Source organism: Neofelis nebulosa, chromosome 7 (genome assembly GCF_028018385.1).
Source record: "Neofelis nebulosa isolate mNeoNeb1 chromosome 7, mNeoNeb1.pri, whole genome shotgun sequence".
Classification (NCBI taxonomy): Eukaryota; Metazoa; Chordata; class Mammalia; order Carnivora; family Felidae; genus Neofelis; species Neofelis nebulosa.
The window spans coordinates 18,593,996-18,616,860 of record NC_080788.1 but is presented as its reverse complement, the minus strand read 5'-3'; the positions used below and the strand labels follow the sequence as shown (position 1 = coordinate 18,616,860).

The 22,865-nt window shown below is 35.7% G+C and overlaps 1 protein-coding gene across 8 annotated transcripts in view; it reads right to left on the bottom strand.

Annotated features, from left to right (window-relative positions):
- MEF2A (myocyte enhancer factor 2A) overlaps nt 1-22,865 on the bottom strand; it is a 167,530-nt gene that overhangs the window by 23,784 nt on the left and 120,881 nt on the right. For 5 of the 8 annotated variants that reach the window (XM_058736736.1, XM_058736735.1, XM_058736739.1 and 2 more), the window contains 3 exons: nt 13,649-13,786; nt 10,997-11,216; nt 10,204-10,263 (listed from right to left, as the gene is read on the bottom strand). In XM_058736736.1, coding sequence (XP_058592719.1) covers nt 10,204-10,263; nt 10,997-11,216; nt 13,649-13,786 — 418 coding nt within the window. Of the gene's footprint in view, nt 1-10,203; nt 10,264-10,996; nt 11,217-13,648; nt 13,787-13,851; nt 13,984-22,865 lie in introns of all 8 variants that reach the window. The other 3 variants (XM_058736738.1, XM_058736740.1, XM_058736742.1) reach the window with 2 other exon arrangements.

Genomic DNA, 22,865 nt, shown 5'->3' with positions numbered 1-22,865 from the left:
CACTGCAGCTTCCTGAGCACTCAGCTCTACTGCTTTGTTTTCACCAAGTACTTGTTCCTTATTGCTCTACCGCTACCTGCTCCATTTCTTTGGCTGCTGGTAAGGTCTTCATTAAATATCTGTGGTCTGACTTTAATCATCTTATTCCTGCTTTTCAACTTCCCTAAAAGAACTCTATTAGAGGAAATAAGGAAATGGATATCTTGTGGTGTATGTTCTAGATATACAGTCCTTTTGGGCATCATTTGAGCTACAAGACAAATGTAAGAGGTCATCCCTATTTTCCTGGAGAGCACAGTCATCCCAGGTCTCCTGTGTAACAGCCTTGTGGTTTAGGTGGCTGACTCCACTTCAATCACTGCTTGGCACTAGGTCCAAGCCAAACCGGTGAGTATGGAGGCATTCTCCCTCCCTCACCACAGTGAGGGGATCCAGGAATGTCTAATCAGATCCTAAGTAGAGAAGCTGTTCCGTGGTGGTGAGGGAAGCTCCTGCATTCCTCCAAGGACAACGGAGGAAGCATTTTATTCTCCAGCCATTTCGAGACTCAGAAGAAAGCCAGAATGAGGAAAAAGCTGACAGAGAAGGAACCGCATCCTGAGTTGCCAAGAAGTAAAATGATGGGTCTCAAAGAACTGCAATGAGTTAATGACGAAAAACAATTATGTATTACATGTTTTTCACTTTAAGAGCATTTGTATTGGGTTATCAGAACATTTTAAATCTACAAAAGTTTCTTGAATGGAACAGAACTATTATTTAAAGCCATTTACAATCCAGATAGCAGTTGGTGGATTATAAAATATTTTCAGCAATAGTATTATAATGAATAGAGGCAACTGATTAAAAGATAGGGGAATTCGAAAATTTAAAAAATATAACTGGAAAGGGATGGATTAAGTTCTTAAAGATAAACAACTGAAGAAAATGGATGCTTTGATATATCTGCTTATAACATATTCAGAGTTTGAAAAACATGTTATTTAGGTGAATTATTTATATGAGTAACTAAAAATTGATGTTTGACAATGTGGTATAATCAACTTTATTGAATCCTGACCAGTGCATTTTCAACGGACAAGGAAAACAGCGGTGAGGTATGGCCCTTGGGAACTGGTCTGTCTCTGCAGCAGCTGTCATTCAACGTGTCAGGATTCCAGATGATCAGTGTTTCTCTCCCCTACACCTCACTCTCCCCCAGCTCCTCCTGCTTTCTCTGACACTTTTACCAAGGGACACCAGTTTTAATTCAGTTATGTGATTTAATTTTGCTGTGGGGACTGGTATTTCAGTTAACCTTATGAGGCAATTTCCATTATCTTCAAGCAGTACGTATTAAGTCTGGGCCGAATCTCCTTTCCACACCCCAGAGAGCAATTCCTATGTTCTGCTAAGCTTCAGAAAGCAGTGCTATTAAGCAATCTCCTCCCCAGGCCATCCCTGTGGAGTGGAGCGCATCCATGCACTGGGCAGAAGTAACTGCTAAACAAGCCATCTGGATAAAAACTGCTTATCAAAGATTGTTCAAAAATAGAGGGTGTGATAGAAACCAACAGAATATTAGATTAACAAGTACAGATTAACGTTTCTCTTAATTAACAGGCACAAATATACATTTGTAATCTCTTTGATAACATTGAGAAGATTCTTATTTGCTTGATTTGTACTCAAATCTGAAGGGTAAGGTGGTATTTCTTCTCAAATACATTACGAGATGATTCCAGGATAATTTAGAAGAATGCATTATCAGGAAGCTCTATACTCTCTTCCCATGTGGAGTCTATGGTGCTGAAAAGCTACACATACTACCATAGCAACCCAGAGTGAAGAGAATCTAAAAGCATGGTATTCTTTAGTGTGACGTCAGAGTCTGCAGCAGATAATTATTACAGGATGATGTAAGTGTTGGGTAACTTGCCAGCTTGAAACATGATAACCTTATATGCACTATTTGTGATTTTGTAAAGTGTAGCAATATACTATCTTAATATATTTCTTACTTCCTATTCACTTTTTATGACAAAATGAAGATATCATTGAGATAGATTTTTAAGGCAGATACCTTCAGGATATAACTCATGTTGACATAGTCTATAAATTTAAGAACTGCAGTACCAATTCTAAATGGATAAACCCAATTTAATGTGATTATTAAAATGTGTTTTTAGGTATTAAGGTAAATTACACCCTGACATAATACATGATACAAATGCTCTTGAGCAAACTGCATACCAATGCCTCTTGAAACCTAACAAAGCTAATTTCACTTACGGTCCTATAGCTCTGAGGCATATCATTCAATTATATCAGTCTGGCTCATATTTCAGAATATCATATCAGCTGACATAATGCATTAAGTGGCTGGAAAGCACTCCATGTCCTTAATACTACTCTTTTAGGGCTAAATTGTAGACATTGATGCCTTTAATGTCTTATTATTATGAATTAAATTCAGAAGTTGAACTGATATGCAAAGACTTTTGAAAATCTCAAAAGATTCTGAAAAACTCATTCAAAGCAAGGTTCAAGAACTGATTTTATCATATTTGACAAATTTTCATAAAACCTGACATAGTTTCAGCTGATTATTCAGTAAATAAGCATTTTAAAAGCTTGTAAAATTGTATTTTTATAAAGAATGAGTTGATGAGGTTTCTAAAAGTAAAAAAGCCCATGAGTTTCAAGATTATTGATGACAAAAATAAAATAACTGATGACATATTTACTTGATTCAGTGGAAATTCCTGTATGATAGAGAGCATGGATTCTGTCCATTAGAAATGCGTATCTACAACAGACAATGCTCATGAAATCCTGCTGCTTCTTTTCCTGTATACTGTATTCTCCCTCTCAATCTATCCCATGTGGACAGCCCCAAAGAGGCTTCTCCTCCTTCAGAGACTTCATGCACCCCCCTGGCTTTAACCACTGCCTCAGTGTACCTCTTACATCTGTGCTTCTGCTTTATATCTCACTTCAAGTTCACATGCAACCATCTGGTGGCCTTTTCCCCAGATGTGCTGCTGTCATCTCTAACACAACCTGTTTAAACTCCTGTACTACCACCATCCCCAGTCACTTCCATCCCACTTTCACAGGGCTTAAGCCCTGCTATTCTTGCTTTGCTATTCATCCATCTTCTCTTTAACTGCCGCTGCCTCTGCTACTCTGCAAGCCGTTACATGTTACCTTCACTCACCCCTAAACAATTCCAAGAGCTTCTTGAGCCCTTCTATATACTAGTCTGGTATATATATATTTTCTCTTTCTCAAAATGTTTTTACAAAGCAAAACTGCTGGAGATCAGAGACTTGATTCTATACTTGATCTTTAAACACAGGACCAAAGTTAAAAGGAGTTCCTGAAGTTATATGAACTACAAATTATCTAAGTATTAAATGTAAATTTTCCACAGAGAAATATGTCTAGTAAGCCAAATCAGATTGCCACTATGGAAGATGGCCACAATTTACAGTATGGACAACACTGGTTTCACTTAGACAATGACATAGCCTGAAGACAAAAAATTATCACGTTACAAGGAAACACAACTGAATACTCTAATTCATTTACTATAATAAAAGTTTTATGACTGTGGAGATACCGTATCAATATAGCATCATAGAAAGTTTAAAAAGTAGAAAACGAGAGGGAAAACTCCTACTTCCACCATCCCAACATACTATGATAATCAGTTTGGATTTCCCTTCCTTTGAATTTTCCATAAGCATGGTTTTTTTTGCAGTTTTAAATCACAACTCAAAAGGAATTCAGCTGAAAATTTTAATCTACATAATTTTCATACTGTAGAATACACTGGTTTCTTCCTATTGTTCACTACTCTAAATAATGTTGCAGTGAAACTTTGTATATTCTAGTTTATTTCTTTAGGAGAGTCCCAGAAATGGGATTAGTGGGCTCAGAGGCATAAACATTTTTATGACTACTGAAACACCTTGCCAAAATCTTTCTAGAAAGATTGCTACAATGCCATAAGCACATGAGATCATCAGTTTCAACATCCCTTCATCAGCTCTCCATGTCACAATAAAAAGGTGGTAATAGTTGGCAATTAGTAAGTTGTTTTTCTTTGCCATTTTTATTTAAATCTCCTGATACATCCTTTCAATGTTTGAAATTGAAGTTGGTTTCTTTCTTTCACTTAGGTACATCAATGCTTATCTGCTTATTAAATATTCCCCTACTTCTGGCTTGTATTTTACCTTACTTTTTCTCTTAAGAAATGAGAAAAGTTTTATCTCACAGAAGACTGGGGGTAAAGCGGTTGCAGGCTCAGTGGTTTTAGCAGCTCAATGTAGTGGACCTAGAACTTTCCAGCTTTCCACTCTGCCATCCTAGGCTTGTTGGCCTGTCCTCTTACACCGACTTGCTTCCTGATCTCAAGATGGGGCTGCATGTCTAGCTGCTGCATGTGGGCAATAACACCCAGAGACTCAAAGACTGCTGATTCTTTCTGAGAGTATGAATGTGTGTATGTGTCAATTTTTTTCTCTCTAGATTTTGGAATTAACAGTATAACAACTATGTACAGTACATTCTCTCATAATTTTAAAAGTGCCTCCATATTGGTGGTTTATAATTCCTTTTTAAAATCAAATGTATTATGTTTATTTTAAAAACTTGTATTAACGTAACACATAATACAAAATGGTGCACAAAACAAAAACTTCAAAGATCAAGGACTTTTCTGGGGGAGTGTAGGGGAGAGGGAAAATGGCTGATGGGCACTGAGGAGACACTTGTTGGCATGAGCACTTGTTGGCATGGCTTACAAATTGTAAGCCAATTTGACAATAAATTATATTTAAAAAAAAAAAAAAAGGACTTATCATAAAGTGAACATCTACGTACTCATTAGATCAGGAAAAAGAATATTGCCAAACCCCCAAAGTCTCTATAATTGGGTCCCCCAAAACATTACTATTGTCCACCTACCCAAAGTAACCAGTATTGTGATTTTTATAGTAACTTGTTTTTCTTTATAGTTTTACCACCTATCTATACATGCATCCTTAGCACTGCAATTTTGCTCGCCTGCTTTTCACACTGTATTTGAATGGAACCAATCTGTATTTGCATCTATTGTCTCTCATTCAATAATAGTTTGGTAAATTCATCCACACTGTTAATTACTGCTGTCATGTCTTCCTTTTTGTTGCAGTATAGTATTTCTTCATATAAATGTACTATCACTTTATTTATTTGTTCTACTGTTGATACAAATTTGGATTATTTCTAGATGTTGGTTGTAACAAATAATGCCATGCACATTCCTTTACATCTCTCTTGGTGCTCATCGTATACCCATGCATTTCTCTACAGCATATAAAGATGAGTAAAAATGGTTCACTGTAGAATACACACATCTACACCTATAGTAGACAATGTCAAAAGGGCTGCACCAATCTGTACTGCCATCATCAGCATATGAGAGTTTGAATTTTTCCATAGCTTGTCAACACTTGGTATTATCTGCCTATTCCAAGGCCATTCTGTTAGGTGTATAATGCTATCTGTGGCTTTAGTTTTGCATTTCCTTGGTTACTGAGAATGAGCATTTTTTATTTATTTATTTATTTAAATTTAAGTCCAAGTGAGTTAACGTATAGTGTAATAATAATTCCAGGAATAGAATTCAGTGATTCATCGCTTAAATATAACACTCAGTGCTTATCCCAACAAGTGTCTGACTCCTTTAGGACCCTCACCCCTTTAGCCCTTCTCCCCACCCAACACCCTGCCAGCAAGACCTCAATTGGTTCTTATGAGCATTTTGTCACATGTTTACTAGACACCTGGAGAGCTTCTCTTGTGAAATGTTTGTGTTCTTGTGCACATCTTAAAAAATCAGATTTTCTTTTTCGTGATGACTTACAGTATTCTTCATAAAAAGCCCTCTGTTTTATACACACACACACACACACACACACACACACACACACACACCCCTATATTTTCCCACTCTATCTTGCCTTTTCATTCTCTTCATGGTGTTTTTGATGAACAAAGATTCCTTTCATGGTTAGGTTTCCTCTAGTTTCCTGGTTAATGTCTTTCTCTATCCAGAGTTTGTTCAATGCTTAAATTAAAAAGTTCAAGGATGCTTCTGCTTTCACTCTGACACGGGCCCGAAGCATCCTATCTTCTGGAGAGCAGAAGACTCAACAAAAATTAAAATAAGAATAAGGGAAATGGAGGGCTCATCTATAAAAGTATTATGCATTTGAAAATGACAGGATCAGTAAAAATGTGACAGTTTAAAGGTGAAGCGAAGCTATCTGGAAGTGGCTCATTACAAGTCTCTAAGCCTGGAATGCCACAGTAAGCTATTATACATGTTATGTATAGAACATTTGTTTTAAACAAGCATCTTTGGATATGGGTTGCTAGCTGAATTATTCTGTCACCAGAGATTTATCTCCATATGATTAAATTCTCTGAAATTTGCTGAGAGTTTTTGTGGCCCAGCATGTGGTCATTCTTCATTTTTTGTAGAACAACATTTTTTTAAATGTAATAATGTAAAACACAGATATTGAAAAGAATGTTTATTCTATAAGCATAGATATTCTATAGAATGTTTATTCTATAAGCATAGATGACCACAGTCTAGCTTCAGAAAGTGGGATGCCATAGCTACTGCAAGGGATTGTTAAACTCTGATTCACTCTACTTCCCTGGTCCCGCCTTTTGGGGTCTCAACACAAGGGGACAAGAACACATTTGGGCCCTCCCAACTCTTTGTGGACCCTGAAATTTGATCTCTCTGTCCCCCTGGGTTTCTCAGGCTGTCATCCTCTGCTTCTGAAGCACCCCACTGTGGAAGTGGCAAATAGCACCTGAGGAAAAGTAGTCATAAATGTTGAGCTCACTCTCCTGAAGTCTCTGTCTCTGTCATTCCCTGGATATTGAGCCAGTAATGCTTCACTATCTTATTAGTTCTCAAATGCTTCATGCAGATTTTAAAAATGTTTTCCCCAGCATTTCTAACTGTCTTCAGTGCAAGGGCTGGTCCCAATGAACAGCTCTGCTATTAACACAGCACAAGCCTGATAGTCTTGTTTCTTTTATTAAACCTCAATTTCAACTTATGGAAGTCTTCATTACTCAAAAATGCTTTTCTATGTATATTAAGATCAGAAGCAAGATTTCCCAAAATGTTTTATATGGCACTAATTATGAAAGATGCTTTTTCATGAGGGGAAAAAAAAATGAAGGGTTCGATTATGAAATCACTTTGAGTAACCATATGTATACACTAAGTTTAATGACTCACAAAATAGATTAACATTTTAAAGGTTCTGAATGTCCTACAGAGAAGAAAGTTGTTTAATTTCATTTAGCACAAGGTTTATCAATCATGTAGAAACGTACCTTGAAAAATACACATTAGAAAACATGAGGCACCTGGGTGGCTCAGTCAGTTAAGTATCTGACTCTTGATTTTACCTCAGATCATCTCATGGTTGGGGAGTTCGAGCCCTGTGTTGGGGGATTCGACAGCAGAGCCTGGTTGGGATTTTCTCTCTCCCTCTCTCTGCCCTTCCCCTGCTCATGCTCTCTCTCTCTCTCAAAATAAATAAAACTTTTTAAAAAATTAAAAAAAAACCCATACCCATATCTTTTAATATTTTTTCTTCTGCATTTCTCTGGAAATTTTAACTGTTTAATCTTTTCATTCATAAAGACTTTATTTAGGTAAAAAATGAGTTTAAACTATTTTTCCAAACTACTAAACCAAAATGGCACCATTGTTGAAAATAAGCTAAAATGTATTATCTGACTCTCTCTCACAAAATACCATGTCTAAAATACCTATGAAAGACCATTTATTTTAATGGGAAAATTTATAGCAAGAAGCACATTAAACTCATGTATGCTCCAAGTACTGCACAGAAATAACCACTTCCAGCTGGTCTCCAAATTAAGTGACATAAGAGGTCTCCTCAGCTAAGTCTAATTCTGAGGTAGCATATATTAAAAACCAGTTATAACACACAAGCCATTTAGAATACAATCCAAACACAAGTAGAATAAGTAAAATTACACCTGATATATATAAAACTAGGCGTATAGGAGTAGGAACTAATGAAGAATCAAGATAGCCAATCTCGTGTGTTAGGAGATGCTGCGGTGTGCCCTAAGAAGCAGGATTTATCTGTGTACAAGTAATAATGGAAACAGACTTTTAAATAACTCACTAAGCACTTAAAATATTTTAATTAAATTTTAAATATTAATACAAATTCATGTTTGCTAATCACGATTATTAACACTACTAACACTAACACACTAAGGTGGTTGCCTATGATGGGGGAAGAAGGGAACAGGAATGCAACACAGGTGTACGAGGGATTAATAAATAACACTGAGATGCTCCATATAAACCAGTGGTGATGTGCCATGATCTAAGGACTGGATCATGCAGCCCTCTAAACAGGAGGGTCCAGATGTGGGGGAGGCTTACAAAAAAAGAGAATGAATGAAAAAAAAGAAACAGGATTACATGTAGAAGGTCAAATTAGGACAATGACAAAGTCTGAGTTTCAAATTACCAAAGGGAACACAGAAAACTGAGCAGCAGAGACAAAGTTTAGATTTATAGTTGCATGCAGATAAGAAAAAAAAACAGTGAAAAAGCCTTTAGGAAATGTGGGAAGTAGAAGAAAAAAAATGAGAGAAGTGAAACACTTGTTTGACAGGAGGAAGAACCGTGTTTACAATGCCAGAGGATGAAAAAAAAGTAAAGGCAATGCAAAAACACATTAGAAATCATCAAAGAGTAAAACTCCATGAAATAAAACGAATTTTGAAAATAAAACCAAGAACTAGTTAAAATTAACATTAAATGAAATAGAAATGTTTGATTCCAGCCTTAATCAGGCTAGGAAGTAGAAGGGAAAGGAAGTCTTGGGGGAATAAAAGCATATGGGAAAATTTAACATGAAGAGTATATGGGCATGCAAATAACTAAAATGGAACTGAAATAAACTCTAAATATCTGGAAATACATGTACCAGTATAGCAGTCCTAATGTATAATTGTTAAGACCTTTATGAATTTTTCCACAATGAATTATCTGTTCAAAAAGATCCAACAATGGGTCTTATATATTTAATTCCATTCAAACAGCTATTAATATAGGGGCAGACATAATTAGGCGCTTATTCCTACTTTAGGTCACTGTATGTTTTGTAACTTATCTCAACAATATCTGTTTTTTCTCATCATTTTAAATTAAGTTATTCAATGATCTCCATTAATTTTCTTGAGGCAGAAGCTCCTTACATTTTTGTAGAATGAATGGGTTGAATACATGCAATTGGGATCTTTCTGATAAGAGATCTATGTTCAGAAGTCTCCAGGGACACACAATACCTAAAAGCAGGGAGGAAGTTCCCACCCTTGTTTTTAGATAACAGTGATGACAACTGTCATTATCCCAGATTAAGAGACCAAGACCACTTAATGTGATGATTATCCAAAGGGATACAGTTATTCTTCTAACTCTTTAACATATATACCATATTTCTGTAATGCTCAGTTCACAATCTATCTTTACTGGCACATCAACGTTGGGTGACACCTTCACAATGTGTTTAAACTTGCTGGTCATCTTTAGAAAGGATCCCAAAGCAAAAAAGCCAATTTGGCAGCAACTGTGAAAATATGTGAATGTTCTACACATGGCCACCAAAACAGATCCCTCAAAGACAAACTCCTCAACTCTCTTTGTAGCTCTAAAAGTAGGTCCACCATTTCTGTGTACTGCAATCACTCTAAAAACATTTCATGCTACTTACTGTAAGATGTATCGGTCTGCTAATAGTCTAAGTTTGGTGAGAATAGATGATACAGAAAGCTTCTCCGTGTAAGAAATTGGCTTGATGAAAAAACTGTATTAAGGCAATTTTGTCTCTAGCAAAGAACAATATCTGCTATGAAGAAAGCACTTGAGGCCAAGGTATAAAGAACAGAGCAGGGTTGTTATTAAAAAATGTTAAGTATTAGTAAAAGTACTCCTCAGAAGACAATTAAGTCTACAAAGGGACATGTCTATTCTGATCATATACCCCATTTTTAGCTCTTCACTTGGTAGAAGGCGTTATTTGATGTACAATATTCCTTTCATCTCACATAGGATAGATGCCTACAAAGTGAAAACAGGAGTAATTCACGCACCCACTGGGCTGCTTCCGGCTCCATTTGGCACTGTGAGGTCTGAAGTGCTCAACATCCCACCTAAAAACGTTACAGAGAGAAGAGAGAGGGCAAAGAATGAATATGAATTGGTTCTCCTCATCTGAATGAAGTAACCTGCACTCCTTTCCTAAAAAAACAAAAACTAGCCTAGTCTGAATTTGGCATTATTATGCAATATGATGTAGTTAAATATGTGTGTGTGTGTGTGTGTGTGTGTGTGTGTGTGTGTAAGCTCACCTATCAAGCTCTTAAAGTGTATGCCTTCCTGTATCAGTATCAAATAGCAAAATGATGAGAATGGGGGCAGTGCTAATGGAGTACTAGTCAATCTAGGATTTAAAGGAGAGGAGATACTGCAAAGTGTGAAGAAGTAAATGCACTGCAAATTTTTGCTGAATTAATGAACTCTAACTCCAATCAGGTAGATCTATTCTCAGTATTTTTAACATGACTGGCTCACACCCAAACTTCAAGTCTTTGCTCATGATATGCTAATTAAATTTTCTGCCTGTCAAAGTATGGCTTTCCTATAATAAGGAAAATTCTAGATGGCACATTCTGTAGTATCGTTCCACTGTGCCTGAAAGGATGTTAGAGAGCCCATATTAAAGTTTCAAAAATACTCTTTAAAATGGAGTCAATTATGTAGCAGTGACTCTTGCTCATCAAAGACAGAAAATTAAGAGTAGCAAAGTAAGAAACTGCTTATGTTAGTCATTCATTTTACCACCCTTTTTGTGAAAGAATCAGCAGAATAGGTATTACTACATACCTGCACTGCCAGTACTTGGTGGTCTCTGAGGGACTCCAGGGGACACATTTCTGTGTAACGTGGCTTGAGGTGGAGACAGCATGCTTGAATCGGCTAATGTTGAGCTGGCTGCCAAAGACGGGGACACAAGTGAACTCCCTGGGTTAGTATAGGACAAAGCATTAGGGCTGGTCACAGGGACTGTGACAGACATTGAGAAGTTTTGAGGTGGTAAACCAGGCTGTAAATAAAGAACAAGGAAGAAAAAACTGTTAGTTTCGTTTTCATCTATATTAAATGTAAGAACTTACAAAGTTTCATGTGATAAAGTAACTCTAGTTATTAAAATTAGAGGAAGAGGATAGTTTCCTACTAAATTTGCAGATTCAAGCTGCTTTCTTTGGAACTGTATTTGAACATAAGTATGTTTGACATGAACCTTTTCAACTTCAATATTTATATATGAATACATATATGCTAATACATACATAATTTCAAATATTCAGAGATGAAAATTAAATGTCAGAAACTGATATTAAAGTTGTGTTGTCAAATTTAGACATAACAAAATATATCACTGTTACCAAGTAAGCATAAAATTAGCACTTTAATAATGCAAACCAGTTTAGGAACATTACATTTCTAACAGGCAATTACAAGTATAACAAAAGGGGAAAAATATGTACACATATTATGAACTTATTACACCAAATGTGGGACATTATAAATAAGCCCTAGTTTTATTTAATTGACTGACAGTCTTAATGGACAAAACGAAAAATAAAAAAAATCAAGTTATATATACACAACACAATGCAATCTGAGTATAATGAAAATGCAAAGAAACAATCTACACAGGAAAATTACTACTGACAACCTATCATCTTTAAATTGTATGAAGATTAAATTACAAATATTATAAATGCTATCTTCTTTTCCTCCTAAACATTCCACACACCCCCTTAAAATAATATTTCCTATTTCTTCTGGCATTTCCTCCATAGATCACATACAGTATACTTGTTAACCATGAAAATAACAGTTCTCTTTATAATATCTCTATTATAGAGAAAGGAAAAAGGTTTCCTCTCCCCATATTTTAAAACAGTAATTGCAAAGATTGGTAACACTGCCAATTCAAAGTTGGAGAATATAAATAGTTTATATACTCAATTCAATAGTAGCTTATTTCCAATAGTAGTTATAATAATTCATTAACTGATATAAAACAATGGATATATGATAATTTTTTTCAAAGGTAAAGCAATTTTATTTACACAATATTTTTGCAGCTTAACATTAACTACAGAGTCACCCACATCCATATGAGGCCAGAAGGGATTTGTTTGCTATTGTTTTGTTTTTTAAGAATAATAAATGGTATCAGCACAAAAATACTTCCTTAAACTTATTTTTCATGAGCTTCTTATAATAGAAGATTACTTTGAAGAAATAATCCATGATGTATACCTTAAGGCATACTTTTTAAGAGAATTAACTCTGATAATAAGTAACTCTGAAATAAATATCAGCATTGGAACCAAATTGTCCCATGAAGCCTACAATACATATATAACATTAGAAAATCAGATCCAGAATAGCTGTCTTAAGCAGCTCTCCCCAATGAGCTTCCCATGAGAATTCTTTCAAGAACTATCAAAGGAGCATGAACTCCACAAAGTACTGGTTGCCATGATGGTTACATGCATAAGCACAGAAAAATGTTAAGCCAACTATCTGTTCTGCAACCAGCTTAAAAATATTGCTTCCTTAAATTAAAATTGAGCCAAGGCTTTCTTCCTCAATATGTACACTATAAGGAAAGACCAGGAGTTTGGACAGATTTTGTTAAATAGTTTTGGGACATTACAAAGAACCAAAGGGTAAGCTACTACTATTATATCAACTATACAAAATAATTCAAAATAATTCTGAAACACCAAATTTGTAATAAATCTGTTACAGATTTTATAGTCTCAAGATCGATTTGAAATACATGTAATATTTTTCAAAAGTCATGAGTGGGAGAGGGAAATCTTATATGCACCTTGTATTTACAAATCATGGAAATTTAGAGCTAGAAGAGACCTTAAAAACTACGTAAACCTGGGGCGCCTAGGTGGCTCGGTTGAGCGTTCGACCGGCTCAGGTCATGATCTCGCCGTTCATGAGTTCCAGACCCACATCAAGCTCTATGCTGACAGCTCAGAGCCTGGAGCCTGTTTCAGATTCTGTGTCTCCCTCTCTCTCTCTCTGCCCCTCGCCCCCCTCACACTCTATCTCTCTCTCTCAAAAATAAATAAACATTAAAAAAAATTTTTTTTCTTTTAAATTACATAAACCAACTCATTCATTTTATAGATGAGAGAACTGGAATCCAGGATGTTTAGGTGCTCTACCCAAAGAGAGAGCAGGGGATAGTTAGAACAGGGGATAAGAAGTAGAATTTGGATTAGGATGTTTTCTCTTCACTTCTATGTTTAAAGACCCTGAACATGCACTATTATAAGACTATAACCAATTTATTTTAAAGTTCTATGAAACCAAAAAAAATTAATGAAATTTCTTCCCCTTCTACTTACTGGTGTCATCACCCACTGTGAAAATAAATAAGAACTGTGGCCAATCTCTTCATGCACAAGATAAAAGCACAAACCATACTTTCGTACTCACTGCGATTTTATGATTCCGCATCATATTATCAAATTCCTCATTAATTTTTTTATATTTTTCTTCTGTATGTGGAGTTAGCACATAGGAAGTATCAGGGTCTGGGCTGTCGCACCCTCTGTGTTCCTTCTTGTTCAGAGCCTATATAATGAAGTTAACAAAAAGGATCAACAAATAAAAAGTAGAGGTAAAGTAAAAGTACTTACAGGGCCTCGTTTGAAAATAAAATCACTATCTTCATTTAGTTTGCTGAATCTGTCCTCCGAGAGTGGACTGTGCTCAAAGTAATCGTCAGCATCAGGGCTCTCACAACCATTAAGGCCTTTCTTTCTTAAAGTCTGAAATACAATTGGAAAATTCACACACAAATGACACTAACTTGCCATGAGTTTTTTGTAAAATTTATTAAGAGAGCACAGACTGAATGAATTATTACAAGAGCCACTGAAATGGTTTTAAATGATCACAAATGTATACTCTAATCCTTCAAATAAGGTAAACCTTAGATATAAGCAAAATGAATGCTCCCGCTGTACATTAAGAAAAAAAGATTTACTTGTTTGGATTGTTTCTTCCCAAACTTCCTAGAGAATACTAAATTACTCACAGCTCTGAGGTTATAACCTGAATATGATTACAGCCTGATCAACATATCTGACGGGGCCAATGAGTATGAGAACTGAAATAGAAATGTATCAAAATGATGCTCTGAGAAGTTATCATAGCACCTTCATAAAATGAACATTTCAGGAACTTCAACTATTGAAACTGATTTTCACCTGAGAGTCTTTTCTATTCACCAGAATTAGCACCATATTCCAATAATTTCACTCCTAATTTGTTCTTAAATACTAGGATTTTCCTACATAATCTTGAAGCATAAAAACCCAAATACTTATTTACATAAGACAGTAATGACTCCCTCCTTTGTAGAATGTACATATTAGTGATTTTCCATATTTTTAAAACTTGTAAAAAAAAAAAAACAATGTTGTTTAGCATCTATCTTTCCCCTTTTTGCTAGCTCTTTCTATAGAGCTTCTTCATGGGCTGATCTAATCCACTGAATTGACTTTCTGGGGAACTTTCTTAAGTGTTACCAAAGTACCTCCTGGACTCTATGTTGACTTCTTTTTCTGCTTACTTTGAGGCAAAAATATAATGAAGAGTTGGTTTTCTGATTTTTAATTTTTTTTTTCATTAAAGTCACCAAGAAATGACTTGTCCATCCATTTAAATGAGTAATTTTAACAGCAAGGGCTTAACAATCTGATACATTAATTTCCAGAGTTCCTAAATTTTTAAAAATCCTGATGGGTCGTATTTTAAAGCAGAATTACTGAGTTCAATAGCTTCAATAGCTTTGAGACTTGTTGATTTTCCAGCCAACACTAAGACGTTTCGGGAAGTTAAAATTTTCTAAGTAAATTAACAGAGGTTTATTTGATTGGGAAACAAAGTTTGATCAATAGACAAGTACTAGATAAATTTGTTAATAAATGATTATTTAAATTAGATGTAAGGCATACTTTTAATTAAGTCATAATAATAAATCTTGATATCCTTTTTTTTTTTAATACTTTATTTATTTTTGAGAGAAAAAGTACAAGTCGGGGAGCAGCAGAGAGCGAGGAGGACAGAGGATCCAAAGCAGGCTCTATGCTGGCAGCAGCAAGCCTGATGCAGGGCTTGGGCTTGAACTCATGAAATGTGAGATCATGACCTAAGCTGAAACTGAGTTGGAGGCCCAACTGACTGAGCCACCCAGGCGCCCCTAAATCTTGGTATCCTTTAAAACATGATTTACAATAATTATGCTTATTCTATAACTTTTTTCCTCAAAAGAATATAAATACACAATAGTTTAAGCTTCAAGAATTTTTTTCTTGGTTTTTCTGTAGTCAAATTATTATTTCACCCATTTATCATCATCATCATCATCATCATCATCTCTTTAGTCAATGTGACTTTGCTTTGCTGAAAGAATCCTAAGAAATCCTAAGTGCAGAGATGTTAACTTCTCAAATGACTTGGCATGCACCAGGAATCCCATACACCAATACCTGAAACCTCCACCACGACATAATCACTAAGCATGAGCACAGAGCAAACTCTACACCTATTTCCCCAACATTGGCACCATGGCTCTAAGTTCTCTGGGTCTAACTAACCACACGAACTGTTATGTGTACTTAGCCATAAAAGGTCCCGGTGTTTAGAACAAAAGGATGGAGACATGTATTCCCTCCTGTTCATGGTAGCAAGTTCTGCTTGCCAAAGCCCTGCAAGCTGCTATCAGCAATGAAGATGTTAACACTCAGAATGTTGGAACACAATGAACTCATAACCTACACAGCCCTAGAAACAAAACAAATATAGTTGATGCCTACACAGATTTCATCATGAACTTGCTGACTTATTCTAGCCTGAAATCTCTAAGAAATTTTCCCATCATATTCATGTATCTTAAGACTAGGTAATTTAGAGTCTTGCTCTTCCCCCAACAGGAACCACCAAGTACGTGCCTCTTTGAAGCCCTTTTAAATTTACTGAAGAAAAAGAATATGGCTTTTTAAAATAATCACACAAAATTTTTGTTCAACAACAATAGGGTGAACTTGTACTCATGAGGAATAACAGAGCTCTGGTATCTCCAGCTCTGCAAGCCTTCACTTCAGATGGGGTTCCTGTCATTGTGAGGGAATTTAAGAGGCTATATCGGCTCTGCAGATAACAAGCTCATGTACCTCTAGTGGATATCCAACTTGTGTCTTCTTATCACCAGAACACAAAGAGTTGTTTTGAGGACCCAACTACCATAAAAAGACTTTTTCTGTCTTCTTTATCGTCACCACATAGCGTAACAGTAAAAGTTTCTCCTGTGTCACAGGTACTAACAAATGGAATGCTGTAACTATTAACAAGGCCAGGCGAGGCCTGTAAAAACCAGGCTGGCTTCAGTTTTTTAGATGCTTCAAGTCAGCCACAAGAAAAATACTTGGTCAATGAAGAAAACACAGTCTGGAAAGCTACCATTTTGAGGAATCTGCTTTTAAGTGGAAAAAATTCATTAAGGGTACTCACACTGTGCATGCTCTATAGCTATTACTGATGATTATATTGTTCTGTTCTAAAGTAAACGGTGCTTCAAAAGTTCTTTATTCTTGCACATGCAATCGAAAGTTTTCAGTGACACTATGGCAAACTTAAGGGGAAAACTTAATTACGCCAAAATAATTTCAAATTTCAGGTGTATACCATTAAGTTGATTTTCTTAAACAATTAAGTTATTAATCAATTTAAGCTAACTTGATGTTTATTCTATGTTCTTTTGTATCACTGTTCCAAATATATTAAAAGATTCTAACTGCAAAGATTACTTAAATAAAATCCTAAAATGAATGCACCTATAATTTTCATCAGTGTATTTCCATAAAAGAAAAATTTTATTTTTGGAGGGGCAGCTAATAATAAGCACCTTTAAAAACACACATTTCTACTTGTCAAGTAGAGTTAAACTGTATTATAATTTTAATGGCTCTTCTTTTTGTATTTTGGGCCAATTCAGTCAGGTACTTTCTACATACTTTCATCTATGGTATAAAATGTAGGTTTCAAATAATGAATGCCCTTAGCTAACATTTACCTGTAACATTAGTTATGTAAACACGGATTTTGAAAGATTTTTAGTTTTTCATTTCTTAAAGTTTATTAAAAAAAATTTTTTTTAATCTTTATTTATTTTTGAGAGAGAGAGAGAGACAGACAGACAGACAGTGTGCGAGCAGGGGAGGAACAGAGAGAGAGGGAGACACAGAATCTGATGCAGGCTTCAGGCTCTGAGCTGTCAGCACAAAGCCGGATGCGGGGCTCAAACTCACAAACAGCGAGATCATGACCTGAGCCGAACACTTAACTGACTGAGGGGCCCCAAAGATTATTTATTTTTAAGAGAGAGAGAGAGAGAGAGAGAGAAAGAGAGAGAGAGAGAGAGAGAGAAAGAGAGAGAGAGAGAGAGAGAGAGAGAGAGAGAGAGAGAGAGAGAGAGATGGAGACAGAGAATCCCAAGCAGGCTCCATGCTATCAGCGTAGAGCCCCACATAGGTCTCAAACTTACAAACAGAACTGTGAGATCATGACCTGAGCTGAAATCAAGCTGGATGCTCAACCGACTGAGCCACCCAGGAGCCCCAAAAGATATTTAAATGGATCAAAAATTAACTGCTAAGTGTCTTCAATGGAAAGCTACATATTGTTCAGGGCACATCCTTCTAAGGTTATCTGACTCTATGGGATTTGTGCCTTTGATCTATTTTACAGCTCTGTAGAGACAGAAGTTAATTTGTTGAAACTGATAGTAATGGAAATAGTGTTGATAGACATGCAAATAAATTCTGTCTGATGGAGGTTCAACTGACTTCTTTCCTCACTATGGAAGAGGTCAGTTGTTTTTTTTTGTTGCATCTATGAAGCAAATTTATTTTGCCTTCTTGATGGGCTTATATATTTGTCTAATCTTTGGATTTACCTACTAACCAGCTGTAACATTTTTTTTCCAGTTCCCTCAGTCATTCATGAGTTAAAATCTTTGACTCATGTTCATTTTATATCTAAGAGTCATAACTTCACCTTTTTTGAAGATTACTGTTTAACAGTTATGACAGTAAAACTACCCTTGACTTATGAGCCATAGTAAATGTAAACTCAAGGGGGAAAGAGCTTCCTAATACCCCTTTGTTAGGACTTGGTATTAGATGGAGTATGGGCTTTTATAGGAATAAATGAATGTGTTGTTAAATTTTTTGAAAATATTTGGTTAACTGATTAATGATTTGTATTAATTTATTATAGTATCAAAAATTAAGGATGTATGATCAGAGAAGGCTTGCAACTCATCAGTACTCTTCTTCAAGAAATAAAAGAGAATAATCCTTAATTCTTGTGACAATTCACAAATCAATTGTTAATTCTTGTGACAATTCATAAATTGCTATTCATATCATAGTATTGAGAGTAGTACAATGGTCTAAAACTGTAAACCCACAATCTCCTGAAGCAGGGTTCCTATCCATCTGAAGCAAGTGAGGTCTAAGGTGAAATTCAAGCTGGTGGAGGGAATCTCCAAGGGCTAGAGATGCCCAAATTAAACTTAAAAGTAAAAGAAGGTTTTGTTCTTATCTTTGGTATTAATTAAATGGGTTTTAGCTAAATGAAGAGGAACTTAAAGCCTTCTACCTACTGATTAAAGACCTCATCAATAGGAAGGCTATGAAATTTTTAATTTTGATATCAATTTAAGGAAAAAACAGTGAAAACCATATTCTGGCTAGAACTTTCATTCAGGTTTTATCTACTTTACAACTCTGTAGGGATGGATGTTCGGTAACTTGCAGAAAATGAATACTGACTGCAAATGATTCCTGTTCATAGAAAGTGTTTCCTGTGGAGTATCACTGATTATCACCTTGTAAAAGCTGACCAGTTTTCTTGCATCTATAAATTCATTTCAGCATCCTTCCACTATTAATATGTGGTATTTTAAGTTCTTCTTTGAATTGGTTGTGACATCTTACTGGTTCACTCATTAGTTAAGTAAAATCTTTTGATATACATTCATTTTGTAGTTGTAGGAGTAATGATTATGTTTCCTTTCAAATCTAATCTGAAATTTGGAAGACCTATAGTCCCTATATTTTACAATTTATATGCACAAATTATACCAATCTTTTTAAATATTAATAAGCATATTTTAGGATAAATAGAATTTCTATTATTTTCTTCCGGAACCCCAAGCGATAGTTTTGTATTTACAACCTTCTTTTGAAATAACAGGTAGGACACAGAATCAAAATTCCTAAAAGCCTAAATGCAAGTCACCAACAGCCTAGCTCCTACTTATCAGCTCGCTTGTTTGAAACCCTGCCCTCTTGTCTGCAGGACTGTTTTACAGCTCACTATAGCCTAGTTTTAACCCCATCTTCCATGAAACTCCCCCCATCCTCCGCTTCCCTATGTTAAAATTTTAAGGTCACTTACTCTACAGAACATTCATTTAATATATGGTACCTTGTATTTACCTATCTATGTATGTACCCTAATCTATGAACTTTCAAAAAAAAAAAAGACTAAAATCTGGATTGCTTTACATTTTCAGAGTCTAGCACAAGGTGCTACACAAACATGAAATATTTATTAATACGTGCAAGATAAAAAAACAAAATAATGAGATCAGAATGCTATGAAAAGTTAGAAGCCTTCTAAAACACAAAGTTATGAATTTATTAAAACATACTTAAATAATAAGGAAATCTGGAGACATTAGTTTGTACTAGGCTGGTTGATTCACAGAAATTGTTGATATTTGACTGCTTTTGAACTACAAAAATATAATTTCATATATATAATTTTTTTAAAATATTTATTTTTTGGGAGAGTGCAAGTGGGGGAGGGGTAGAAAGAGGGGGGACAGAGGATCTGAAGTGGGCTCTGCGCTGACAGGCTGATAGCAGTGAGCCAGCTGTGGGGCTCAAACCCACAAACTGTGAGATCATTACCTGAGCCAAAAATCAGACGCTCAAATCGACTGAGCCATCCAGGTGCCCCTCATACGTATAATTTCTTAATTTCATACATATGTTTAACTCACAACAGCCTACATCCTGAAAGCTGCAGGAGACGCTCCAGTGGGCTTTTGGACAGCAAAGAATAGAACTGAGCATGCAAAAAGACATCTCTTGACACTGAGTGTGTGTAATTATTACCAAAGGTTCTGATTCTGGATCTTATTTTGAACCCAAGAGGCTGGTGTACAAACTTGCTAATTTAAAAAACAAAGCTATGCTTTTCTAGAGTAAGAAAAATTCATACCATCTATAAAGGACCAACCCAGTTTTTAAAAAAAATCTGCATCAGTACTGAGACAAAAGGTCCCACAGTTCACCAAACTTTTTCTCCTACGGAGACAAAAGACAGTACAATAACTGAAGTTTTTAATTTGGAAATTATGCTCTGATTAAAAAAGGTTAACTGGAGGGGCACCTGGGTGGCTCAGTTGGTTGAGCATCCATTTCTTGATTTCTGCTAAGGTCATGCTCTCACAGTTCGTGGGATCAAGCTCAGTGTGGGGCTCTGTGCTAGCAACACGGGGCATGCTTGGGATTCCCTCTCTCTCTGCCCCTCCCCTGTTTGCATGTGCACGATCTCTCCCAAAATAAATATAATAAACATTTTTTTAAAATGGTTAACTGGGGGCGCCTGGGTGGCGCCGTCGGTTAAGCGTCCAACTTCAGCCAGGTCACGATCTCGCGGTCTGTGAGTTCGAGCCCCGCGTCAGGCTCTGGGCTGATGGCTCGGAGCCTGGAGCCTGTTTCCGATTCTGTGTTTCCCTCTCTCTCTGCCCCTCCCCCATTCATGCTCTGTCTCTCTCTGTCCCAAAAATAAATAAAAAAAAAAAACGTTGAAAAAAAAAAATGGTTAACTGGATAAAGATCCAAATATCGATTATTTTTACACCAAGAGCATCCGCTGTGTCTTCAGAAGTCATCCTGCACACCAGCCTTGGTGGCAGAGATGAGACACCATGCAGACCACCCTGAGATGGAGTTCCTGGTGTCAAGTCTTTAGGAAATCAGGTATTCCTTACTGTTTGGGGTGCCACGTGCCTGTATTTTCTCAATAAATTCTCCTTTACCTTGAGCTACTTTAAATGGATTTCTAGTTCTTTTTTTTTTTTTTTTCCTCGTGATGCTGATCCATCGGCATCGATTTCTAGTTCTTATAGTCAAAGAGCCTTGATGAAAAAAGCATAATCGTTTAGGTCACATATTAGTAGTCTCCTTATCTAAGTCATATAATTCCCAAAAAAAATCAGGATAGTGCTTCCACAACCCTGAGTCCAGAAAGGGTCCCAAACCTGGAAGTAAGATGACTGAGGATTATTTACTGTTTCTGGCCAAAGATAACTGACTCAAATAATGATACATGCATTAACAAAGATCTTTAAAGTGTTATATTGTTCTAAAGCATTAGCAACCTCATCTTTCAAGTTCAAGGAAACATTTCGAGACCTCTGGTTATATAACACTGCTTGGCAAGTCCTGCCTGCACATTTGTCCTTCATTTTCTAGCCTGTATTATTCAATCTCTTGGTGATAGCAGAGATGGAAAGAGTAAGGAAATGGTAGAAAGGAGATAGGGGAAAGAAACCTGAAACAAAAACAACACTATTTAGACTTTTTTTTTCCTAAGTATATCCAGGTTTTCTTTTATACAATAAACTTAAAAAGCAAACATATTTCAAAATGGACTATAAATTAAGAGCAGCCAATTTTAAATAGATTTCTTTTAGCTTACATTCTCTTATCAACAAAAAATACTGTATTTCAAGTTTTAGACACACTTATTCTGCAGGGAAATTAGATATACACATGTATATATAAACATATATAAGCAAATACATATATACACAATCACACATATATTACCATAGTCTGATTTTTTTTAATAGAACAAGGAAATCTAGTATTCATGATATTTTTCACTGTAAATAAGTTGAAATATTTAAACTATGTTAAGTCTGAAATAAGAACTGATAAAAATCCCAGGGGACTCACATTTTCTGGAATTTTGAGATATGCCGCTAACTTTTAAGACTCCGGAGTCCATACTCCTGAGTGTTTACCAGAGCCCATCCCTGACAAGACTCTGGTAACTACTGCCTACCAAGAACTGAAATGTTCTTTCATGTTATGCTCAATTTTATAATTGTCAAATTCCATTCCAAACTAATAGAAGCACAGTACTTAGAAGCAAAACTATGGAACTAAAAGTACTCAAAAGGTATATATGCATGGTTTTTAAATGCATGAGGAAGCTAATTAATCAACCCACAATATCACCACCCACCTTAAATCTCATTTCTGTCAAGCACCTCAGCAGTAAATGCTCCATAAATACTGGATGAATGGATAATTAGATCTAGCACAAGATAAAACTACCTGTAAAATAAAGGAATAATAGGTCTCAAGTTCCAAGGAACTTAAATGAAACAGAATTTTTTTAAAATGAGGAAAGTTCTCCTTTCCCTCATTTTTTAAGTATATAAAAAGTTTGTAATTTTGAAAGATATTTCTTAATCTTCCTAGGCACTCTGGAAATGCATAAAAACATTTAATTTTTTTTAAACTGTGAAACATTCACAAAGAAAAGTGCATCAAAACTT